General features: G+C 44.5%; 1 protein-coding gene across 3 annotated transcripts in view; it reads left to right on the top strand.

Annotated features, from left to right (window-relative positions):
- SLC22A23 (solute carrier family 22 member 23) overlaps positions 1-16,647 on the top strand; it is a 119,640-nt gene extending 102,993 nt beyond the window's left edge. For 2 of the 3 annotated variants that reach the window (XM_056854313.1, XM_056854312.1), the window contains 4 exons: positions 2,258-2,490; positions 4,446-4,478; positions 7,025-7,148; positions 15,926-16,647. In XM_056854313.1, the coding sequence (XP_056710291.1) occupies positions 2,258-2,490; positions 4,446-4,478; positions 7,025-7,148; positions 15,926-16,283 (748 nt within the window). In that variant the 3' untranslated portion in view covers positions 16,284-16,647. Of the gene's footprint in view, positions 1-2,257; positions 2,491-4,445; positions 4,479-5,372; positions 5,394-7,024; positions 7,149-15,925 lie in introns of all 3 variants that reach the window. The other variant, XM_056854314.1, reaches the window with a different exon arrangement.
- Positions 16,648-16,954: the final 307 nt, after the last annotated feature.

The raw sequence follows: 16,954 nt of genomic DNA, 5'->3' as shown, positions 1-16,954 counted from the left end.
TCCTGTCCAGTGTGTTGTACTAGTGGCCATAGGCAATGATAAAGAAATTGAGAATTTCTCAGCACTGAGAATGTCTCAGCACTGGGAATACAGAACCGTAGGTGTGTGTTCGTTAAATAGTAGGAGATCAGGTTGTTCTTCAAAGTGGGAATTGGCGGTTGGATCAGACTCAAAGTAGAATGGTGCTTTCTGCCTACAACATGTGTTAGGAGACCTTTCCCGTAGGCTCTCCACTCTAAAGTGGAGAGAGTGTTATTGCGCTAGGACACGGGAGAGCTGGGTTCAAATCCCCCACTCAGCCATAAAGCTCACTTGGGTGACCTTGGTCCAGTCACTCTTTCTCATCTCACAGCAGGGCCGCCATTCACCTGCAGGAGGCGGGGGCTTCTCCACCACCAGTGAGCACTTCCCTGCCGCAACTCAGCTGGCTGGTGGGAGGGGGGAATGGGGGGAAATGGGGGGAACACATCAGCAGCGTCCTGATGCACTGATGTCACTCACTGTGCACCCAGAAGTGATGTCAGACCATCACATGGGGAAGCTTTGGTATTTGGGCAAAACTCTTAAGTTAAACAGTAGAGTTTTCCCCAAATGCCAGAGCTGCCCTAATGTCCCCCGGCAATGTGCAGCCTTTGCTTGTGAGCACATGGGGAACATGAGTGCATCCATGGCTATATCATTACGTTGCCGGCAAAGCCCTTCCTGGCAACCCTATCTAACAGCCTTGTTGCAATGATAAAACAAATAAGGAAGGGACCATATAGGTCACCTTGAGCTCCTTGGAGGAAGAGCAAGGTAAACATGTGATACATTTCCCAGAGAGAAGCAGGAAATGGCAGAAGGGTATTTAACTTTTTCTCTTCCTGCCCCAGCTGAGGAGATAAGTCATGGGAGAAGGGTCAAGCACCAGCTGACCAATTTCTCCCTTCAGCTTTTTTTTTAAGTAAGTCCTTATGCTTTTGAAAATTGGCTTTGTAGCATATGAACAGTATCCTCCACTAAAGGGGAAACTCGTTCAAGATTTCCAGTAGTAAGGAGGGCATGGTTTCAGCGTCCTGCGTAGTCTTCAACCTTGTTTAATTAGCATAACTTGTCCAGGTGACAGAATTTTGATCATGATTGGGGCCTTCACAGCCTTGATTGACACAATAGCAGCAATTTGCTAGGTGTTATATCGACACCCCCCCCCCGAGCCAGCGTGGTATAGTGGTTAAGAGCAGTTGACTCTAACCTGGAGAACCAGGTTCAATTCCCCACTCCTCCACATGAAGCCTGCTTGGGTGATCTTGGGCCAGTCACAGTTCTCTCAGAACTCTCTCAGCCCACACGGAGGCGGGCAATGGCAAACCACCTCTGAACGTCACATGCCTTGAAAACCCTAGGCCCAGGGGGTCACCGTAAGTCAGCTGTAACTTGACAGCACTTTCCACCACATATAAACCCCTCCAAAATGACATAATCCCAGCTTTCATCAATCTACATCTTCCCACCTGTAATTGTTTGCACCAAGTCAGCAGAACTGTTGCTATGTTGGAATGTAAGCAGATCTTAAGAGCTCTTCCCCACCCGTGCATAGACCAGAAAAACCTGCAGCGGCTCTGCTAGCTTTTTACTTTATCCTTGTGGCAAACTTCTTTGACATAGCAAGTCACCTCTCCCCACAGTAATGTCCGGACCCTTCTGATTTCATTGGGAAGTTTCTTTGTCAGTCCATACCAGATGTTCCCAGAAGCACATCCAGTTCTAGGCCATGCTGGATATTGTGGCAGAGCAATGAGAGGTGCTGCTTGGAAACGGCCTGCCACCTGGCTATGATAATGTGTTGTGTGTGTGTGTGTGTGTGTGTGTGTGGTCAAGTCACGGATGACTTATGGTGACCCCGTAGGGTTTTCAAGGCAAGAGATATTCAGAGATGGTTTGCCATTCCCTGCCTTCACATCACGCCACTGGTATTCCTTGGTGGTCTCCCATCCAAATTCTAACTAGGGCTGACCCTGCTTACCTTCTGAGATCTGAAAAGATCAAGCTAGCATGGGGCTATCCAGGTCAGGGCATGAGTAGACTGGTCTTAAAATGCAAAGTGAGGAGGAGAGAGTCCGTTATGTGGAACCTTTTCCCCCTCTCTTTTCTATGCGTGAACCTTTTTGGTCTGACCTGAGTCATTTTGGTTTGTTTGCATATTAGTTTTGGGTTCTCTTTCACATTCTGCTTGGCTGTTCATTGACAGCACCCTGTTATTATTCTTTCTCTCCCACAGGCTGACCGGGTACGGGATACACCACTGCTTTGCAAAGAGTATGATGGGTCACGAAGCTCAACAGTCACTCACTGACAACTTCTACGCAGACTACTATACTATGGCAGGGATTACACTGGCGTCCTGCCTGGCCATGTGTCCAGTTGTTGGATTCCTTGGGCGGAGAGGGGGGCTGTTGCTTTTCATGATCCTTACGGCTCTGGCTTCACTTCTACAACTAGGCCTTCTCAACCGTGAGTGGGGATGTTGAATTGCTGTGTGCCTTTGACGCTGTTTGACAGAGCACTGTTCTTCCCAGTTGCACAAGACACTCTAACTGCTGTTTGGTGTGTGTGTGTGCATGTGTGCCATCAAGTCACAGTTGACTTATGGCAACACCGTAAGGCAAGAGATGTTCGGAGGTGGTTTGCCATTGCCTGCCTCTACATCATGACCCTGATGTTCCTTGGAGGCTGCCGATCCAAATGCTAACCAGGGCCTCCACTGCTTAACTTCTGAGGTCTGACGAGATCAGGCTAGCCTGGGACTAGCTGTAGATGGAAAAATATGCTGGGGAGCAGCTGTCAAGAAAGAGCTGCTCCGTCTAGTCCAGCATCCTGTTTCACGCAGTGGCCAACCAGTTGCCCTGGAGGGACAGCAAATGTGGCAAAAGCCTTCCCCTGACATTGCCTCCTAGCACTAGTGTTCAGAGGTTTACTCTGAGGTTGACCATGGCCAGTAGCCATCGATGGGTCCTCTGCTCCATGAATCTGTCTAATCCCCTTTTACAACCCTCTGTGGTAATGGCCATCACTGCATCTGCTGGCAGCACATCCCACAATTTAGTTATTTATTGAGTAAACAAGAACTTCCTTTTGCCCATCCTGAAGCTATTACCCATTCCTCAGGCAGATCCAGTTTGGAGGGACAGTGTCCAGGGATGTAGACAGATCATTTGTTTTTTTCCCGTTCTTACAGCCAACTCTGCAAATCACCTCATCCCGACCACTTCGTTGTGGCTAATTTTTAACTGGCAGCAGATTTCATAGGGGGAAGGTGGACTATTTGCTCATCTAGGATACAGCTGGCATAGTATTGACAGCAAAACAGATTGTTCCCCTTTGTATTCTTCCTATTTCCTCTGCTTGCTTTTTGTACAAGCGTATTTTCAGTCACTAAACCCAGAGTGTATTATCCATTCTGAATAAAACAGAAAACCTACCATCAGGCCAAGTACAAGTATATATAAGCAGAATATAAACATTACATCAACATGAGATGAAGTTATGTAAAAAATACTCTGCCGTGGAATGCTGCTGGGTGACTTTTGGCCAGTCATACATACTTAGCCTAACCTACCTCACTGTGTTGCTGTGAGGATAAAATGGAGAAGGGGAGAATGTTATAAGCCACTTTAGGTCCACATAGGGAGAGAAACAAAGTAAAAAATAAAAATAGAGGGACAGAACTGAAGAGTTAGGGTCCCATGTTATGGCCATCCCTAGCTGATGAGTCCTGAGACTTGAAACAGGCAGGCCGAGTGGCATCTCCTGAATTTGTACAGCAAACAAAGAGTCTGTGCAACTTGCATTTCTGGGCACCAGATTTTGAGCAAGAATGAATGCTACTTTCATTGTGCATTCTGATCACTTTTTTAAGATGCATGGGCCATAAGCAGCTTGTGAATAATTTTTCAGGCTGCATACTAAAGTTTGTGTTTTGGCAAAGACATCCAAGCTAAGCAACACAAGGGTAAAAAAGAAAATCAAAGGGTTTTGCTTTCTAACAAAGCCCTGCTGGCTCTGCCCTCTGGGTATTACAGCAAATCATGACTCTGTTTTTTATTCTCCCTTCATTACCAACATAAAGGCCTTTGCTTAGTCTCTGCACTAATTCTAGGTCTAGAATGCTTCGCCGCTGTGTTTTTTATTGTTATCATCTCATTAGAATTCTATCCTTCCATTGGGAATAAGGCAGGAAATTGCATGCCCCGTTAGGCAGTTTGGAAAGAAAAAAATATTTCCGCCCTGCCATAGCACTGAAAGGAAAATGTTTTGGGAGGGGGAAAGGAGCTATTTTAAAGTGCCACTTTGTTTTCTTTACTTTTTAATTATTGGCGTTTAATTGTAGTGCTTCCCGTTCTGTATTCATATTTGTATGTTTGTTTCCTTTCTGCCGCACTTTCATCCGTTTATGATCTGGAATCCAGTGATCGGAAAATACAGTCAGCTTCCAGACTCAGGTACGTTTTTTAAAATGATATGATGATTTTTGTGAGCTTTGTACTGTTTATTCATTTAATAGGCTTGTTGGTTGCTTTTCAACTTTAAAAAGTGCATGAATTGAATTCCAAAATGGAATCGTGCATTAACATCATAACTCTTTAAACAGTCACCTGTTCTATCAGAAGCAATTAATCAGTCAGAGAGACAGTCCTCCTAACTCTTCTAGAAGATATTCTGAATTCACTTCAAAACACTGGATTCAGGTGTAGGCCTCTGGCATTCCACTCTCTCCCTTACCCTTCGCTCTCACACATGGATCAAATGCTTGAAGCATTATTTTCTAACATTTAAATAACCAACACCATTAGTCATCCACACAGACATGATGTTCAAAATGGGGGGAAACAGCACATTCAGATTACATGGTTAGTTCCCAAATATTATCCAGATGTGTTCCCTATTTGATGTGTCTGATGTGCCTTGTGACAACTGGTGGGCGTTGGTGGTGGGGCAGGCACACTGGTTTTGTTTTCGGAGAGCAGTGGGTAAGTCTTAGTTGCTGGTGCCCCCAGGGATGGGAAGCTGAAGCCTCCATTCCATTCCTCTTATTCTCTCTCCTTCTCCCCACCATGCATAAGATCTGGCCCTTTCTGTGCTTGTCTCTTGAAATCCATCTAGCATGAAGTATCACTACGCTCTACAGCAGATGTGGAAACTCTAGCATTGCAAAGTCCTGTGCTGCTAGGGTTGCCAGGTTGAGAAATACCTGGAGATTTTTGGGGTGGAGCCTGAGGAAGGTGGGGTTTGGGGAGGGGAGGGACTTCAATGCCTTAGAGTCCAGTTGGCAAAGCAGCCATTTTCTCCAGGTGAACTGATCTGTATCAGCTGGAGATCAGTTGTAATATCAGGAGATCTCCAGCTATTGCCTGGAGGTTGCCAAAAGTCTGACACAGTAACAACTCCAATAGTTATCAAAATATGAGCTAAACATATATTGTGCGAGAAGTCAAGTATAAAACCTTTGAAAGATGCAAGAATTATGGCATTATAGATAAAGAAATAAACAGCACGAGGAGGCTATGAAAAAGGACTGATGAAAGACATGTGAAACGGCCGTCTCCTTCTTCTCTTCGGAAAAGCTTCAGCTGATTAAAAAAGAAATAAACTTACCTATGATCCAGACCTGGAAAAGAAAAGAAAACAAGTTGTATGCATTGGAAAATTGTATAGTCCTAGAGACGTTCCATATACTTGATACTCCTAGAGAGTGGCCAATTTTGTGTGTGTATATATTTTTGTAGTTGTATGTGTTGTGGCACATTGTGTTTTGTACTTGACTTCTCGCACAATATATGTTTAGCTAATATTTTGATAACTATTGGAGTTGTTACTGTGTCAGACTTTTGGCAACCTAAATTAGTGCACAGTGGTGTTCTTTTGCTCAGTACCTGGAGGTTGGCAACCCTATTTGCTGCTGTGTGAGAAACTCCTTATTGGCATTTAGTGCAAAGTGAATTTTGAGTCCCAGCTTAAAAGGAAATGGAGGTATGAGCATGCTTTCGTCTGGCCGTCAGCTCACAGTGCCCTTTCGGCAGGCTTTATTTTTCATGGCAGCATAACAGCCATTTTTTATTAGCACTCAGTATGGCCTCCTAGGCTACAGCAGCAGGGGGAGAATATTCAGATGTGACCCATGTGTCATGTGCAGATCCCAGTGTTCATTGACAGCCTGGGCCACTGAGGACGCTGGCAGTAAGGAATGAGCCATTGTGTGATGGGTAGAAGGCCGATTTTCCCCTCACTGCATCAAAGTCCCCAGTGCAGCTCTTTACTTCAGAGGAATGGAGGGCTACTTTTCATTTCTGTGGGGAAATATAAGAGTGCATTCAGGAAAACCAGAGGGAATGGAGGCTTCAACTTCCCGTCCCTGGGGGCACCAGCCATTAAGACTTACCCACTGCTCTCCGAAGACTCCCTTCATAAGCCCGCATTTAATCAATAGGGCAATATCCACCCTTTTAAAAAAAATATATTCATTTTTTCAAAGGGATACAAAATAAAAAAAGAGGAAAAAACAGATAGGGAAAATTTGACATTGTTACTTGACCCATGGCCAGGGTAACCCAGTCAGCTATCTTTACCCTGCAATAAAATCTCCTGTAATAATGCAGAATTTTACTAATACTTTGGAAACTTAGTACTTGATGTCTACTCTTTCTTTCATCAGTTTTATCTGTTAAGCTATTATGAACATACACCTTAACAAATAAAACTATATCTATATTTTCATTGTAAAATTGTACACATTATAAAAACTGTAGAAAAAAAGTGTTTGAAGTAATTTTTCTTATCTTATTTCTATCTAATACTTATCGCTGCTTTCATAGTGATTATATCATACATATCTGTCAAAAAATGGTTGCCATTTCTGCCTATATTCATCAAATGGCTCTCTTGTATGCTGTGATCACCACACTGTTTAAGGCAGCTACAGTGCGTTTAAGAGACGACTTGTATGCATTGGCGAGATGGGAATAAACCCTTTGCGCATGCGTCCTAACAGGTATGAGTGACAGCGTCAAGGACAAATTCTCCACTGCGTTTTCCATCGTGGGCATGTTTTCATCACATGCAGTCGGAAGTCTCAGTGTTTTCTTCTGTGCCGAAATCACACCAACAGTAATAAGGTAGGATCCGTGAAAAGCTCACTGTGGAAATCTGAGTAATTTTGAAGTTGTTCCCTTTTGCACAAGGTGGTATTATAGCATGCTGGCAAAAACTGCCTTTCAGGAGGGGAGACAGGATGGTGATTTAACTGCCCCCCCTCCACAAGTTCTGTGGCCACGCCCACCACATGTATTTATTTGTTTGTTTATGTTTTATCCCAAATAGTTCATGGCAGCATACATAGTCACCCTGCTCACTCGGCCTTCACCATAACACTGTGAGGCAGGCCAGTTTGAGAGAAAATGACTGGCCCAAGTTCATCTGGTGATTTTAACAACCAAGTGTGGGGATTACAATCCAGATCTTCCCAGTCCTAACCTGTACCTGTTTGATTCCCAGAGTAAGTCACACATCTGCATTTATCCTTTGCACTGGCTTGCCTTAGCTCTTGTCTTTTAACCCAACCAAGATACCAATTTGTGGGATCTTGACTGTCCATAATTCCTTAATATGATCTTATCACTTTAATGCTTTACCTTAGCACTCAAAGAGCCAGTATGGTGTAATGGTTAACAGCAGTGGTTTGGAGTGATGAACTGATCTGGAGAACCAGGTTTGATTCCCCACTCTTCCACATGAGCAGCAGATGCTAATCTGGTGAACTGGATTTGTCTCCCCACTCCTTCACATGGAGCCAGCTGGGTGACCTTGGGCTAAGTCACACTCTCTAAGCCCCACCTACCTCACAGGGTGTCTGTTGTGGGGAGGGGAAGGGAAAGTGATTGTAAGCCGGTTTGATTCTTCCTTAAGTGGTAGAGAAAGTCGGTATATAAAAACTAACTCTTCTTCTATTATATTGAAGACATGCATTCATCTTATGTTGCTGGACTGTTGGTTATGTCATGAATCTGACTATTTACCATTAGAATTTTCACCTACAAAGATAAATTTGCATGAGTTTATGGAAACTCACCTGTTGGAGCCAGCAGCTGAACAGTGCATGTTCTGTTTCTGCAGCTGCTCATTCAATTCCCTCATGGGTTTCCCATACCAGACATGGCAGGAAGCCCGAGATTTTGCATAACGTAGCAGCTGACGGGCTTGGGAGATCCAAGAAAAGGTGCTTGGAAGAGAAAGGGGAGGCAGAAGCCAAGAGGAAGATTCCATGCAGTAAATCCAGAGAGAGATGAACACAGTGGAGTGAGGCTGGGTCTAATGATCATGACGGAAGCCAGGGCTCACAGACAGGCGCCAAGCAAGTGGGCTTATGTATGCTTTTGGCTTTGGGAAGAGAGCTCAGTTATAGGGAATAAGCACAAGAGAAAACAAAAGTTGAATGTTCATGGGCTTGACAGAAGATGGTGAAAGTCTGTGAAAATCAGAATTACCCCTTCTGATTAGTGTAAGAGGAAATACAAGGCACAACGGAAGCTGCTTCTCCAATTAGAAAAGGAGGGAGGGACAAGAAGAAGAAGAAGAAGAAGAAGAAGAAGAGTTGGTTTTTATATGCCAACTTTCTCTACCACTTAAGGAAGAATCAAGCAGGTTTACAATCTCCTTCCCTTCCCCTCCCCACAACAGACACCCTGTGAGGTAGGTGAGGCTGAGAGAGTTCTAAGAGAGCTGTGACACCCAGCTGGCTTCATGTGTAGGAGTAGGGAAACAAAACCAGTTCACCAGATTAGCCTCCGCCGCTCATGTGGAAGGAGTGGGGAGACAAACCCAGTTCTCCAGATTAGAGTCCACCACTCCAAACCACCTCTCTTAACCACTACACCACGCTGGCTCTCATGCTGGTGGAAAAGAGGCTTCATTGGCATTTTTTAACGAAAGCTGGTGCAAAGGAATCTGATTGGCCAGTTTGAAAAGAATGGAGGCACTATAGACTCTGATTCTAAATACTTGATTGGATCAAAATATACAACATAATAGCCATAGTGCTTGTGCTGTGCTGGGTTTTCTATCTAGGGATTCCTCTGAAGACATTCTTCCCTTGATGAGCCAACCATTGGTTCAGGGGACTCAGATTTATCAAGCAGTGGCTAGACCCATTCCACATTCCTTTTGTCAGTCCTCCTCCATTCTTGCCTAGAGAGTTTTATAATATCTAGTAGACCATTCCAGATCTGGGCAAAGATAATCAGACCAAGCACAGGTTGAAATGGTAGTGAGCAGTGCCAACTAAATAGAGTCGTATCGAACTTGGTGACATACTTGATGATAATACTGCCACACTTCCAGGATTGTTGTAACAATTACTGAAATATTGTATGTAAAGTCCTTGAAAAATGCTGTGTAAATTTCTGTCAGTAGTAGTATTTACAGTATATTATTCTTACTGGATGTTACAGGAAATACAATATTGCTTTCTGACTAGTTTTTGGGCATGAAACCCAATGGACTAACAGTGCCATAACTGAAGTTTGAGAGCCAGCTTGGTGTAGTGATTAAGAGCAGTGGTTCAGAGCAGTGGACTCTGGTCTGGAGTACCAGGTTTGATTCCCCACTCCTCCACATGAGTGGCAGACTCTAATCTGGTGAACTGGATTTGTTTCCCCACTCCTACGCATGAAGCCAGCTGGGTGACCTTGGGCTAGTCACAGATCAAATTTCAAGCATCAGCAAGGTATTTTCACTTCCAGAAACTACAACATCTACTAGAGATGTGGAGTGGAAGCTTTTTGGCACATCAGTTGCTGAGATCATTAGTATGCTGACCCCTTAGCTTAGTGGGCAGTCCCATCTCAGGCCGCCAGTAGCTTAGGCATCATTGAATGACTCTGATTCCTTGTGCCAAGGAGTGCATTATGAAGCTGCTTTCAGACATTTAACAAAATGAAACTCATAATCCTCCTGCAGTAAACATTGACAGAACAACTCTGCGTGTGTCCATGTCCGTTTGCTGCTGCCAAACACAATGTGATATTTTTATAGAACAAGTTAATTGGGGAAGAAGGGGAGAGAAAGTGAAGGATGAAAGGCTCGCTTTGTATTGTTTGGGGCACCTCTCGCCATCTACACCTGCAAGAGATTAGCAGCAATGAATCAATGTTATCCTGACTTCTTCAGGAGCCTGGCTCCTGTGAGCAATTGAAGAAGAAGAAGAGTTGGTTTTTATATGTCAACTTTCTCTACCACTTAAGGGAGACTCAAACCGGCTTACAATCACCTTCCCTTCCCCACAACAGACACCCTGAGAGGTAGGTGGGGATGAGAGAGCTCTAAGAGAGGTGTAACTTGCCCAAGGTCACCCAGCTGGCTTCGTGTGAAGGAGTGGGGAAACCAACCCAGTTCACCAGATTAGCCTCCGCCGCTCATGTGGAGGAGTGGGGAATCAAACCCGGTTCTCCAGATCAGACTCCACCACTCCAAACCACCGCTCTTAACCACTACACCAAGCTGGCTCTCAAATTTGCTTCAACTTCTGGTTTGTTAGGGGCTCAAAAGGTGAATCGGAAGTGCTGAAGAAAGTGGAAGAAGAATCTGCAATCCTCTGCCAATAAGAACGCCTTTTAACTCCTCTTACTCTGGGATTGGTGAAAACAATAGCAAAGGGATTACTTCTAATGGATACCATTCACATTTCTGTAGAAAAATGCAGGGATATGTGACTGAGATAAGAGAACGAGTAAATGCAAGCAGACAGTGTGTCAGCTCAGGTGTCTATCCCTAGCGTCCCATAAACAGACACGCTCAGGCAGGTGAACCTAAGCAATGCTAATTTATTAGGAGCAAAAGACAAATTTACAGAAGCGACTGCCTCTTACGCAGGAGAGGTTGCTAATGGGGCTAAGCAGGTAGGGTACAGTATTAAAACATTCTGGGCAAGACAGTAAAACAAAGTGAAACCACAGTAACAACTAGATAACCTTTCGATTCTCACAGCCTCAAAGCCATAACAAAAAAGCATAAACAGGATTCAGCATGAGATCATAACCTCAGCACCTGGCCTTGAGAGGAGGCCAGCCTGTGGTCTGCAGATGTTAAAACTTAACAGCAAAAGGAGCTCAGCCGGGGCCTCTGGCCCACACTTGCCTGCCAAACCCCTACTCCAAAGTAGCAAGGCCTGACACAGTGGTTTTTAGAAGTGCAGAGGGAGAGTTTCCTGAGGAAAGCAATACAGGGATCCTGGTGCAGCCCATGTAGTGGCGCACACTGTGCTGTAGGACACATCTGGTTGTTGGCCAGGGAAGGCATAATAAACACCTATCATGGATCACACCAATGGTCCGTCTAGTCCACCATACTCTTTCCAGCTGTGGTCAGTCAGTTGCCAGAGGGAAGCCCACAAACGGGGCCCTCAGACACAACCCCTTTCCTGCTGACAGAATGTCCTGAGAAATTCTGCCAGAGGCCCCATTTGGCCATTATGGCCGATAGCCTAAAAAGGGGTGGACAAATTTATGGTGTTTCATTGACGGTGTCCATATTTTGTGGCAGTGAGTTACACAAGAAAACTATCCATTGTGCAAAGTAGTACTTATTTATTAGTTTATTATTTCCATTTGTTACCCTGCTCTCCTCTGCCAAAGGCAGGCTCAGAGCGGCTTACAGAATATAAAAGTCATATTAATCAATAAAAGCATTAAAACATTTTAAAATAGCCCTATAAAATCGTAAAAACATTATACCAAATTACCTAGGTGCCTCTAACGTACGAATCACAATACACAAACTTCAGCTAGGCGAGCAGATGGAAGGCACCAGATAGAATAAAAGGTATTACTGCAGTGGGGAGGTTAGGGAGGCTTTTTGTACTTTATATATAGGAACTGTAGCTGGCCTCAACCATAAGCCTGGCGGAATAGCTCTGTTTTTCAGGCAATGGGGAACTCTCTGAGGTCCTGCAGGGCCCTGATGTTGTTAGGCAGAGTATTCCACCAGGCAAGGGCCAGGGCAGAAAAAGCCCTGGCCCTGGTCGAGGCCAGCTGGACACTCCTCGGGCCTGGGACCACCAAAAGATTGTTATTAGCAGAACGAAGAGTCCTCCGGGGAACTTCCTTTTGTTTATCTTGAATTTGCTGCCAATCTGTTTCATAGCATGATCCCACATTCTAGTATTGTAGAAGAGAGGGATAGGTTTATCTTTCTCCACTTTCTCCACTCCATGCATAATCCTGCATGCGGCTGTCCTGTCACCCTCCCCCATATCATCCACCACTGCCTGAAACTAAATGGGAAGATAAAATAGACCAGGTATGCAGGTCTACACTGTGTCTGCTCAAGGGCCTCTAGCAACCTTCTCGTGTAAAATGAGAAACCATTAAAACTAAAAATAGCAGCAGCCATTCCCACCCCCCGCCGCCACCCAAGTAGTGCCAATATCTACTAGTCATGATGCATACCTATCCTCTCCAGGATCAGAGGAGCATACCCGTTCTATTAGGAGCTGTGGAACACAGGCAGGACAATGCTGCTGCAGTCCCCTTGTTTGTGGGCTTCCTAGAGGCACCTGGTTGCCCACTATGTGAACAGACTGTTGGACTTGATGGACCTTGGTCTGATCCAGCATGGCCTTTCTTATGTTCTTATCTAAAACAGACCATCATTAACAACCTATTAGTCTACATCATAGGCCTTCTGGATCAGGCTTGCTTTTAAACTATTCCAGAAGCCCCCCCCCCCCAATCAGGATTGTGGTCATTCTCAGCTCTTGGGAGAGGGCATTCCATAGATGGTAGGCAGCACTAGAAAAGGGTCTCAGACAACCAATCTTTGGTTGAGGCTGATCCCTGAAGTACCCCTCTCAGATGGGTCTCAAGACCCAGGTCAGACAGTAGAGGCGGAGACAGTCCTTTTGTTACTGAAGACCCAAGCTGTTTAAAGGTCAAAACCCTTGTCACTCATCGGTGATGGAAGTTTGGGGTCACAGGGCTTCTTCCTTCCATCAGTGCATGTTCAACTAAGTCACCTTGTGTAAACCACATATTTTGTAAGATAAAAGGTAAAGGTCCCCTGTGCAAGCACCGGGTCCCATGGGGTGACGTCACATCCCAACGTTTCCAAGGCAGACTTTTGTTTGCCAATGCCTTCCCCAGTCATCTTCCCTTTACCCCCAGCAAGCCTCATTTTACCGAACTCGGAAGGATGGAAGGCTGAGTCAACCTTGAGCTGGCTACCTGAAACCGACTTCCGTCGGGATCGAACTCAGGTCGTGAGCAGAGCTTTTGACTGCAGTGCTGCAGCTTAACACTCTGCGCCACAGGGCTCCTAAGGTAGTCTAGTATTTATTGGGCCCATATTGCAAGTGGGGAAGGGACAGAGGTTGTGAGTGAATGACTTCCCCAAGGCCACCTTGCTAGGTAGACAAGCCAAACCAGTTTCGAATTATTGCTACAGTGTAATAGTAGTGCGACATCCAGCCGTGAGTGGATGCAGCCCTAGTCAGTTCACATGGCAGAGGAGAGACTGTGACACAGGACTTCCTGCTTTGTAACTTAGATTACACCAGCTCTCAGATTACCAGGGCAGCAACTCTTTTGTTAAACCATTTTGATTTACAAAATCTATCAGTGGCAAGTGCCACGTCCCCCATTTGTCTTGAACGCAGGAGGGAGTGCCTTCTGTAAAATCACATGTGCACGTGTTCTCTCCTGACAACAAAAGCAATACATGTAAGCATCCTCTGGAAACCAAGGAAGTATGACTCTGTTTTCATTCATGCATACCGATTTTAATCAGTCAACCAAAACAATTAATCCGCTAAGATTTCTTTCACTGAACGAAAGCCCTCCTAGCTAAATGCCCTGTTCTAACATATTCGAAGAAGAGAAATATCAGTGAGGGATGATGACGTTAAAACAAATCCGTCTGAAATACCTTTTCAACTCTTGTTGCTCTAAAACAGTTGTGCTGATTATGAAATAAATCTGAGGAGAGCCTGCTCCCTAGTGCTAACACGGAGAATTTCACACTTCTAAGTACAGTAAGGAGGGAAGGCAACATGGTACAGCCAGATCTCGGAAGCTAAGCAGGGTCAGCCCTGGTTAGTATTTGGATGGGAGACCACCAAGGAATACCAGGGTTGCTGTGCAGAGGAAGGCACTGGCAAACCACTTCTGTTAGTCTCTTGCCATGAAAACCCCATAAGGGGTCGCCATAAGTCGGCTGCGACTTGACGGCACTTTACCCACACACACACAAGAACAGTTACCTTTCCAAGCAATCTGGGAATGGAAGGGCACTTTATAACCAAAGGTACTGTTGTGAAACAGGTGTGAGGGAGATTGTTATGGTGCAATTATCGTCCAAGCTCCCACAGTGAAATGTTTTCCTCTTTCCAATCATCGATGAGGTTGTTGAGTTTTGGTCTAGTAATGATTCTAAATTTAAAGTAGACTGTATAAAGCAGGAATCTGCCCGGCATATGTTCCTTCTTTTCTTGGTCATTGGGCTGGGCTGTATGGGGATAATCTTCATTCATACTAGTTAATATTAGATAATTTTGGATTAGATAACATTTGGACTAGATAATATTTGGATTGACATATTAGTGTACATATCAGGATATTTTATTCAATTGAGTGTTAACGTGTAATTACAATTTGGACTGTTGGGATGAGGCAGATTAGAAATCTGAATACTGTATATATGGAGGTGAGCTCTGACCCTCAAAAACTTAACGCTGCAATAAATGTTGTTAGTCTTTAAGGTGCCATTGGACTTCTGTTTAATTTTGCTGTAACATACTAATGCAGCTGTTCCCCTGGAATTATATATTGGGGTATAATTGACTTAAAATCATTTCCTCGGAAGAAATCTGCCTCAATTTTCTTCACAAGTACCACTAGTTGTAGTTGCCACCATCTTCTACTCCCCACCCTACCACATTTGCTCAGATGTGTGATTTAACAGCTGGCCAAGAGCTCCTCTTTCTTGTATAGGCCCTTCTGTTTCTAGGAGTGGCCACTGTTTGTTGTCCTGCTAGTTGCTATTGGAGCACAGCTCAAGGGGTGGTCTGTTTATTTATTTATGCGCTTTCTATGCTACCCCATCACAGTCCTGCTGTATTGAACATAGCAGAAAACAATTCTAATCTACTTATTCCAAACCAATATTTGAAGAAGGATTTGTCTTTGGCTGCAAATGGCCATCTTTTTGACATAGTTTAGCTTTCATTTTAGTAAGGGTGCCTGTCAAGGCCAAAAGGGTAAGTATGGTTAAGTTTTTGACGGGATATGGCCCCGTGTCGTGGTGGGGAGGATGAATTATGGGCAACTGTAAATGAAATTTTTGGTATCTGGGATAGCAGGAAAGGACAGGGCTACCCAACATTGGTAGAACCTGTCTGGAGTGGTAGAGCTAGGCCTTGTCTGTGCTTCCATTTTGAGATGTGGGTTTTTCAAAGTGCATTCAGCAGAATGTATTTTGTTAACTGAAATGTTATGACCGTAGTAAACTGCTTTTCTTTTTCTTGCTGTTAAAAGAAATGCAATATCCAAGTTCATTAATAAGTAAGTTTTGGAGATGATGCATTTATATGGACAACTAGGGTTGCCAGGAGATTTTAGAGGTGGAGCCTGAGGAGGGCGGGACTTGGGGAGGGGAGGGACTTTAATGTCATAGAGTCCAATTGCCAAAGCAGCTATTTTCTCCAGGTGAACTGATTTCTGTTGGCTTGAAATCAGTTATAATAGCAGATCTCCAGCTAGTACCTGGAGGTTGGCAACCCTACAGACAACAGATGTGCACCCATACATTTCCAGCTGCTCTGCATATTTACCCATAATGCTATTAAATATTATTAATATATACTGATCAGTTGATTGTGGTCGTTAAGAGTGCTTGTTTTTGGCAGGGGCGGAGGGCTTGGCCTGGTCCAGGCTAGCGCAGGCTTCGGTATGCTGACGGCACCTATAATGGAGCTCCATAACCAGAAAGGCTATTTCCTCCACCATGTGATCTTTGCCTGCTGTACACTCATTTGCATCATCTGCATCCTCCTCTTGCCTGAGAGCAAAAACCAGAACCTGCCAGAGAACATTCCAGATGGCGAACATTACACCCGGCAGCCCCTCCTGCCACACAAGAAGGGGGAGCAGCCGCTGCTGCTGACGAACTCTGAGCTCAAGCACTATTCCGGCCTCCACGATTCAGGAGCCGTGAGCGACGGAGTGACCGAGAATGTCACCGCAAATGGGATGAAGGCTATGTAGCCGGCTGGTGGAAAAGCATATTTTGGGCTGGGAAGTGCTTTCCACACAAGGTTTACAAACCAGCGAAAGAAGGGATGGATACACAGGGCAAATGGACTCTGCTGCTAACGCCACTTATTGTAGGAATTGATGATTTGGAGTGCAAATGGCTTTGGAAACAGTTACGGGGGAAAACACATCTTCTAAGCAAACTGGCTGGAGATAACTGCCCATCAAAACTTTTTTTTTTCCTGCCATGAATTGTTTCTATTTATTTTGATGTTGTTTTTTCCCCAAGAAGCACTTTATACCCTTTTCCTATTGTTGATCACAAACATAAAGCCATGTTGTTGTTTTTAAGAAGCGCAGCCATTCCAAGAAAGAAATCATGGGTGTCTTTTTTTAAATTTTATTATTGTCTCTGTGTTTTGTTGGAGGAATTAGGCCTCTGTTGCTGCGACAATTAATTAATTGACTGACATTTTAGGTCTGATGCATTTTCTTTGTCTCTCCAGTTAGTCTGATGTCCCACCTATCCACCCCTCCCCAGGTTAACCTACTGTATAAGTGTGCATTCAAAGCTCTGCCTTTAAATTCCACTGTAGGCAGCAAAAGTAAGAGTTTGGCTAGTGAGCCCCAGTGTATATTTTTTAAAGCTCTTTTCAAAATTAAAGCTAGAGAAGTCCTGGTAT

This window comes from Euleptes europaea, chromosome 8 (assembly GCF_029931775.1).
Source record: "Euleptes europaea isolate rEulEur1 chromosome 8, rEulEur1.hap1, whole genome shotgun sequence".
Taxonomy (NCBI): Eukaryota; Metazoa; Chordata; class Lepidosauria; order Squamata; family Sphaerodactylidae; genus Euleptes; species Euleptes europaea.
The sequence above is the reverse complement of the archived record's forward strand: the minus strand, read 5'-3'. Positions and strand labels throughout refer to the sequence as shown.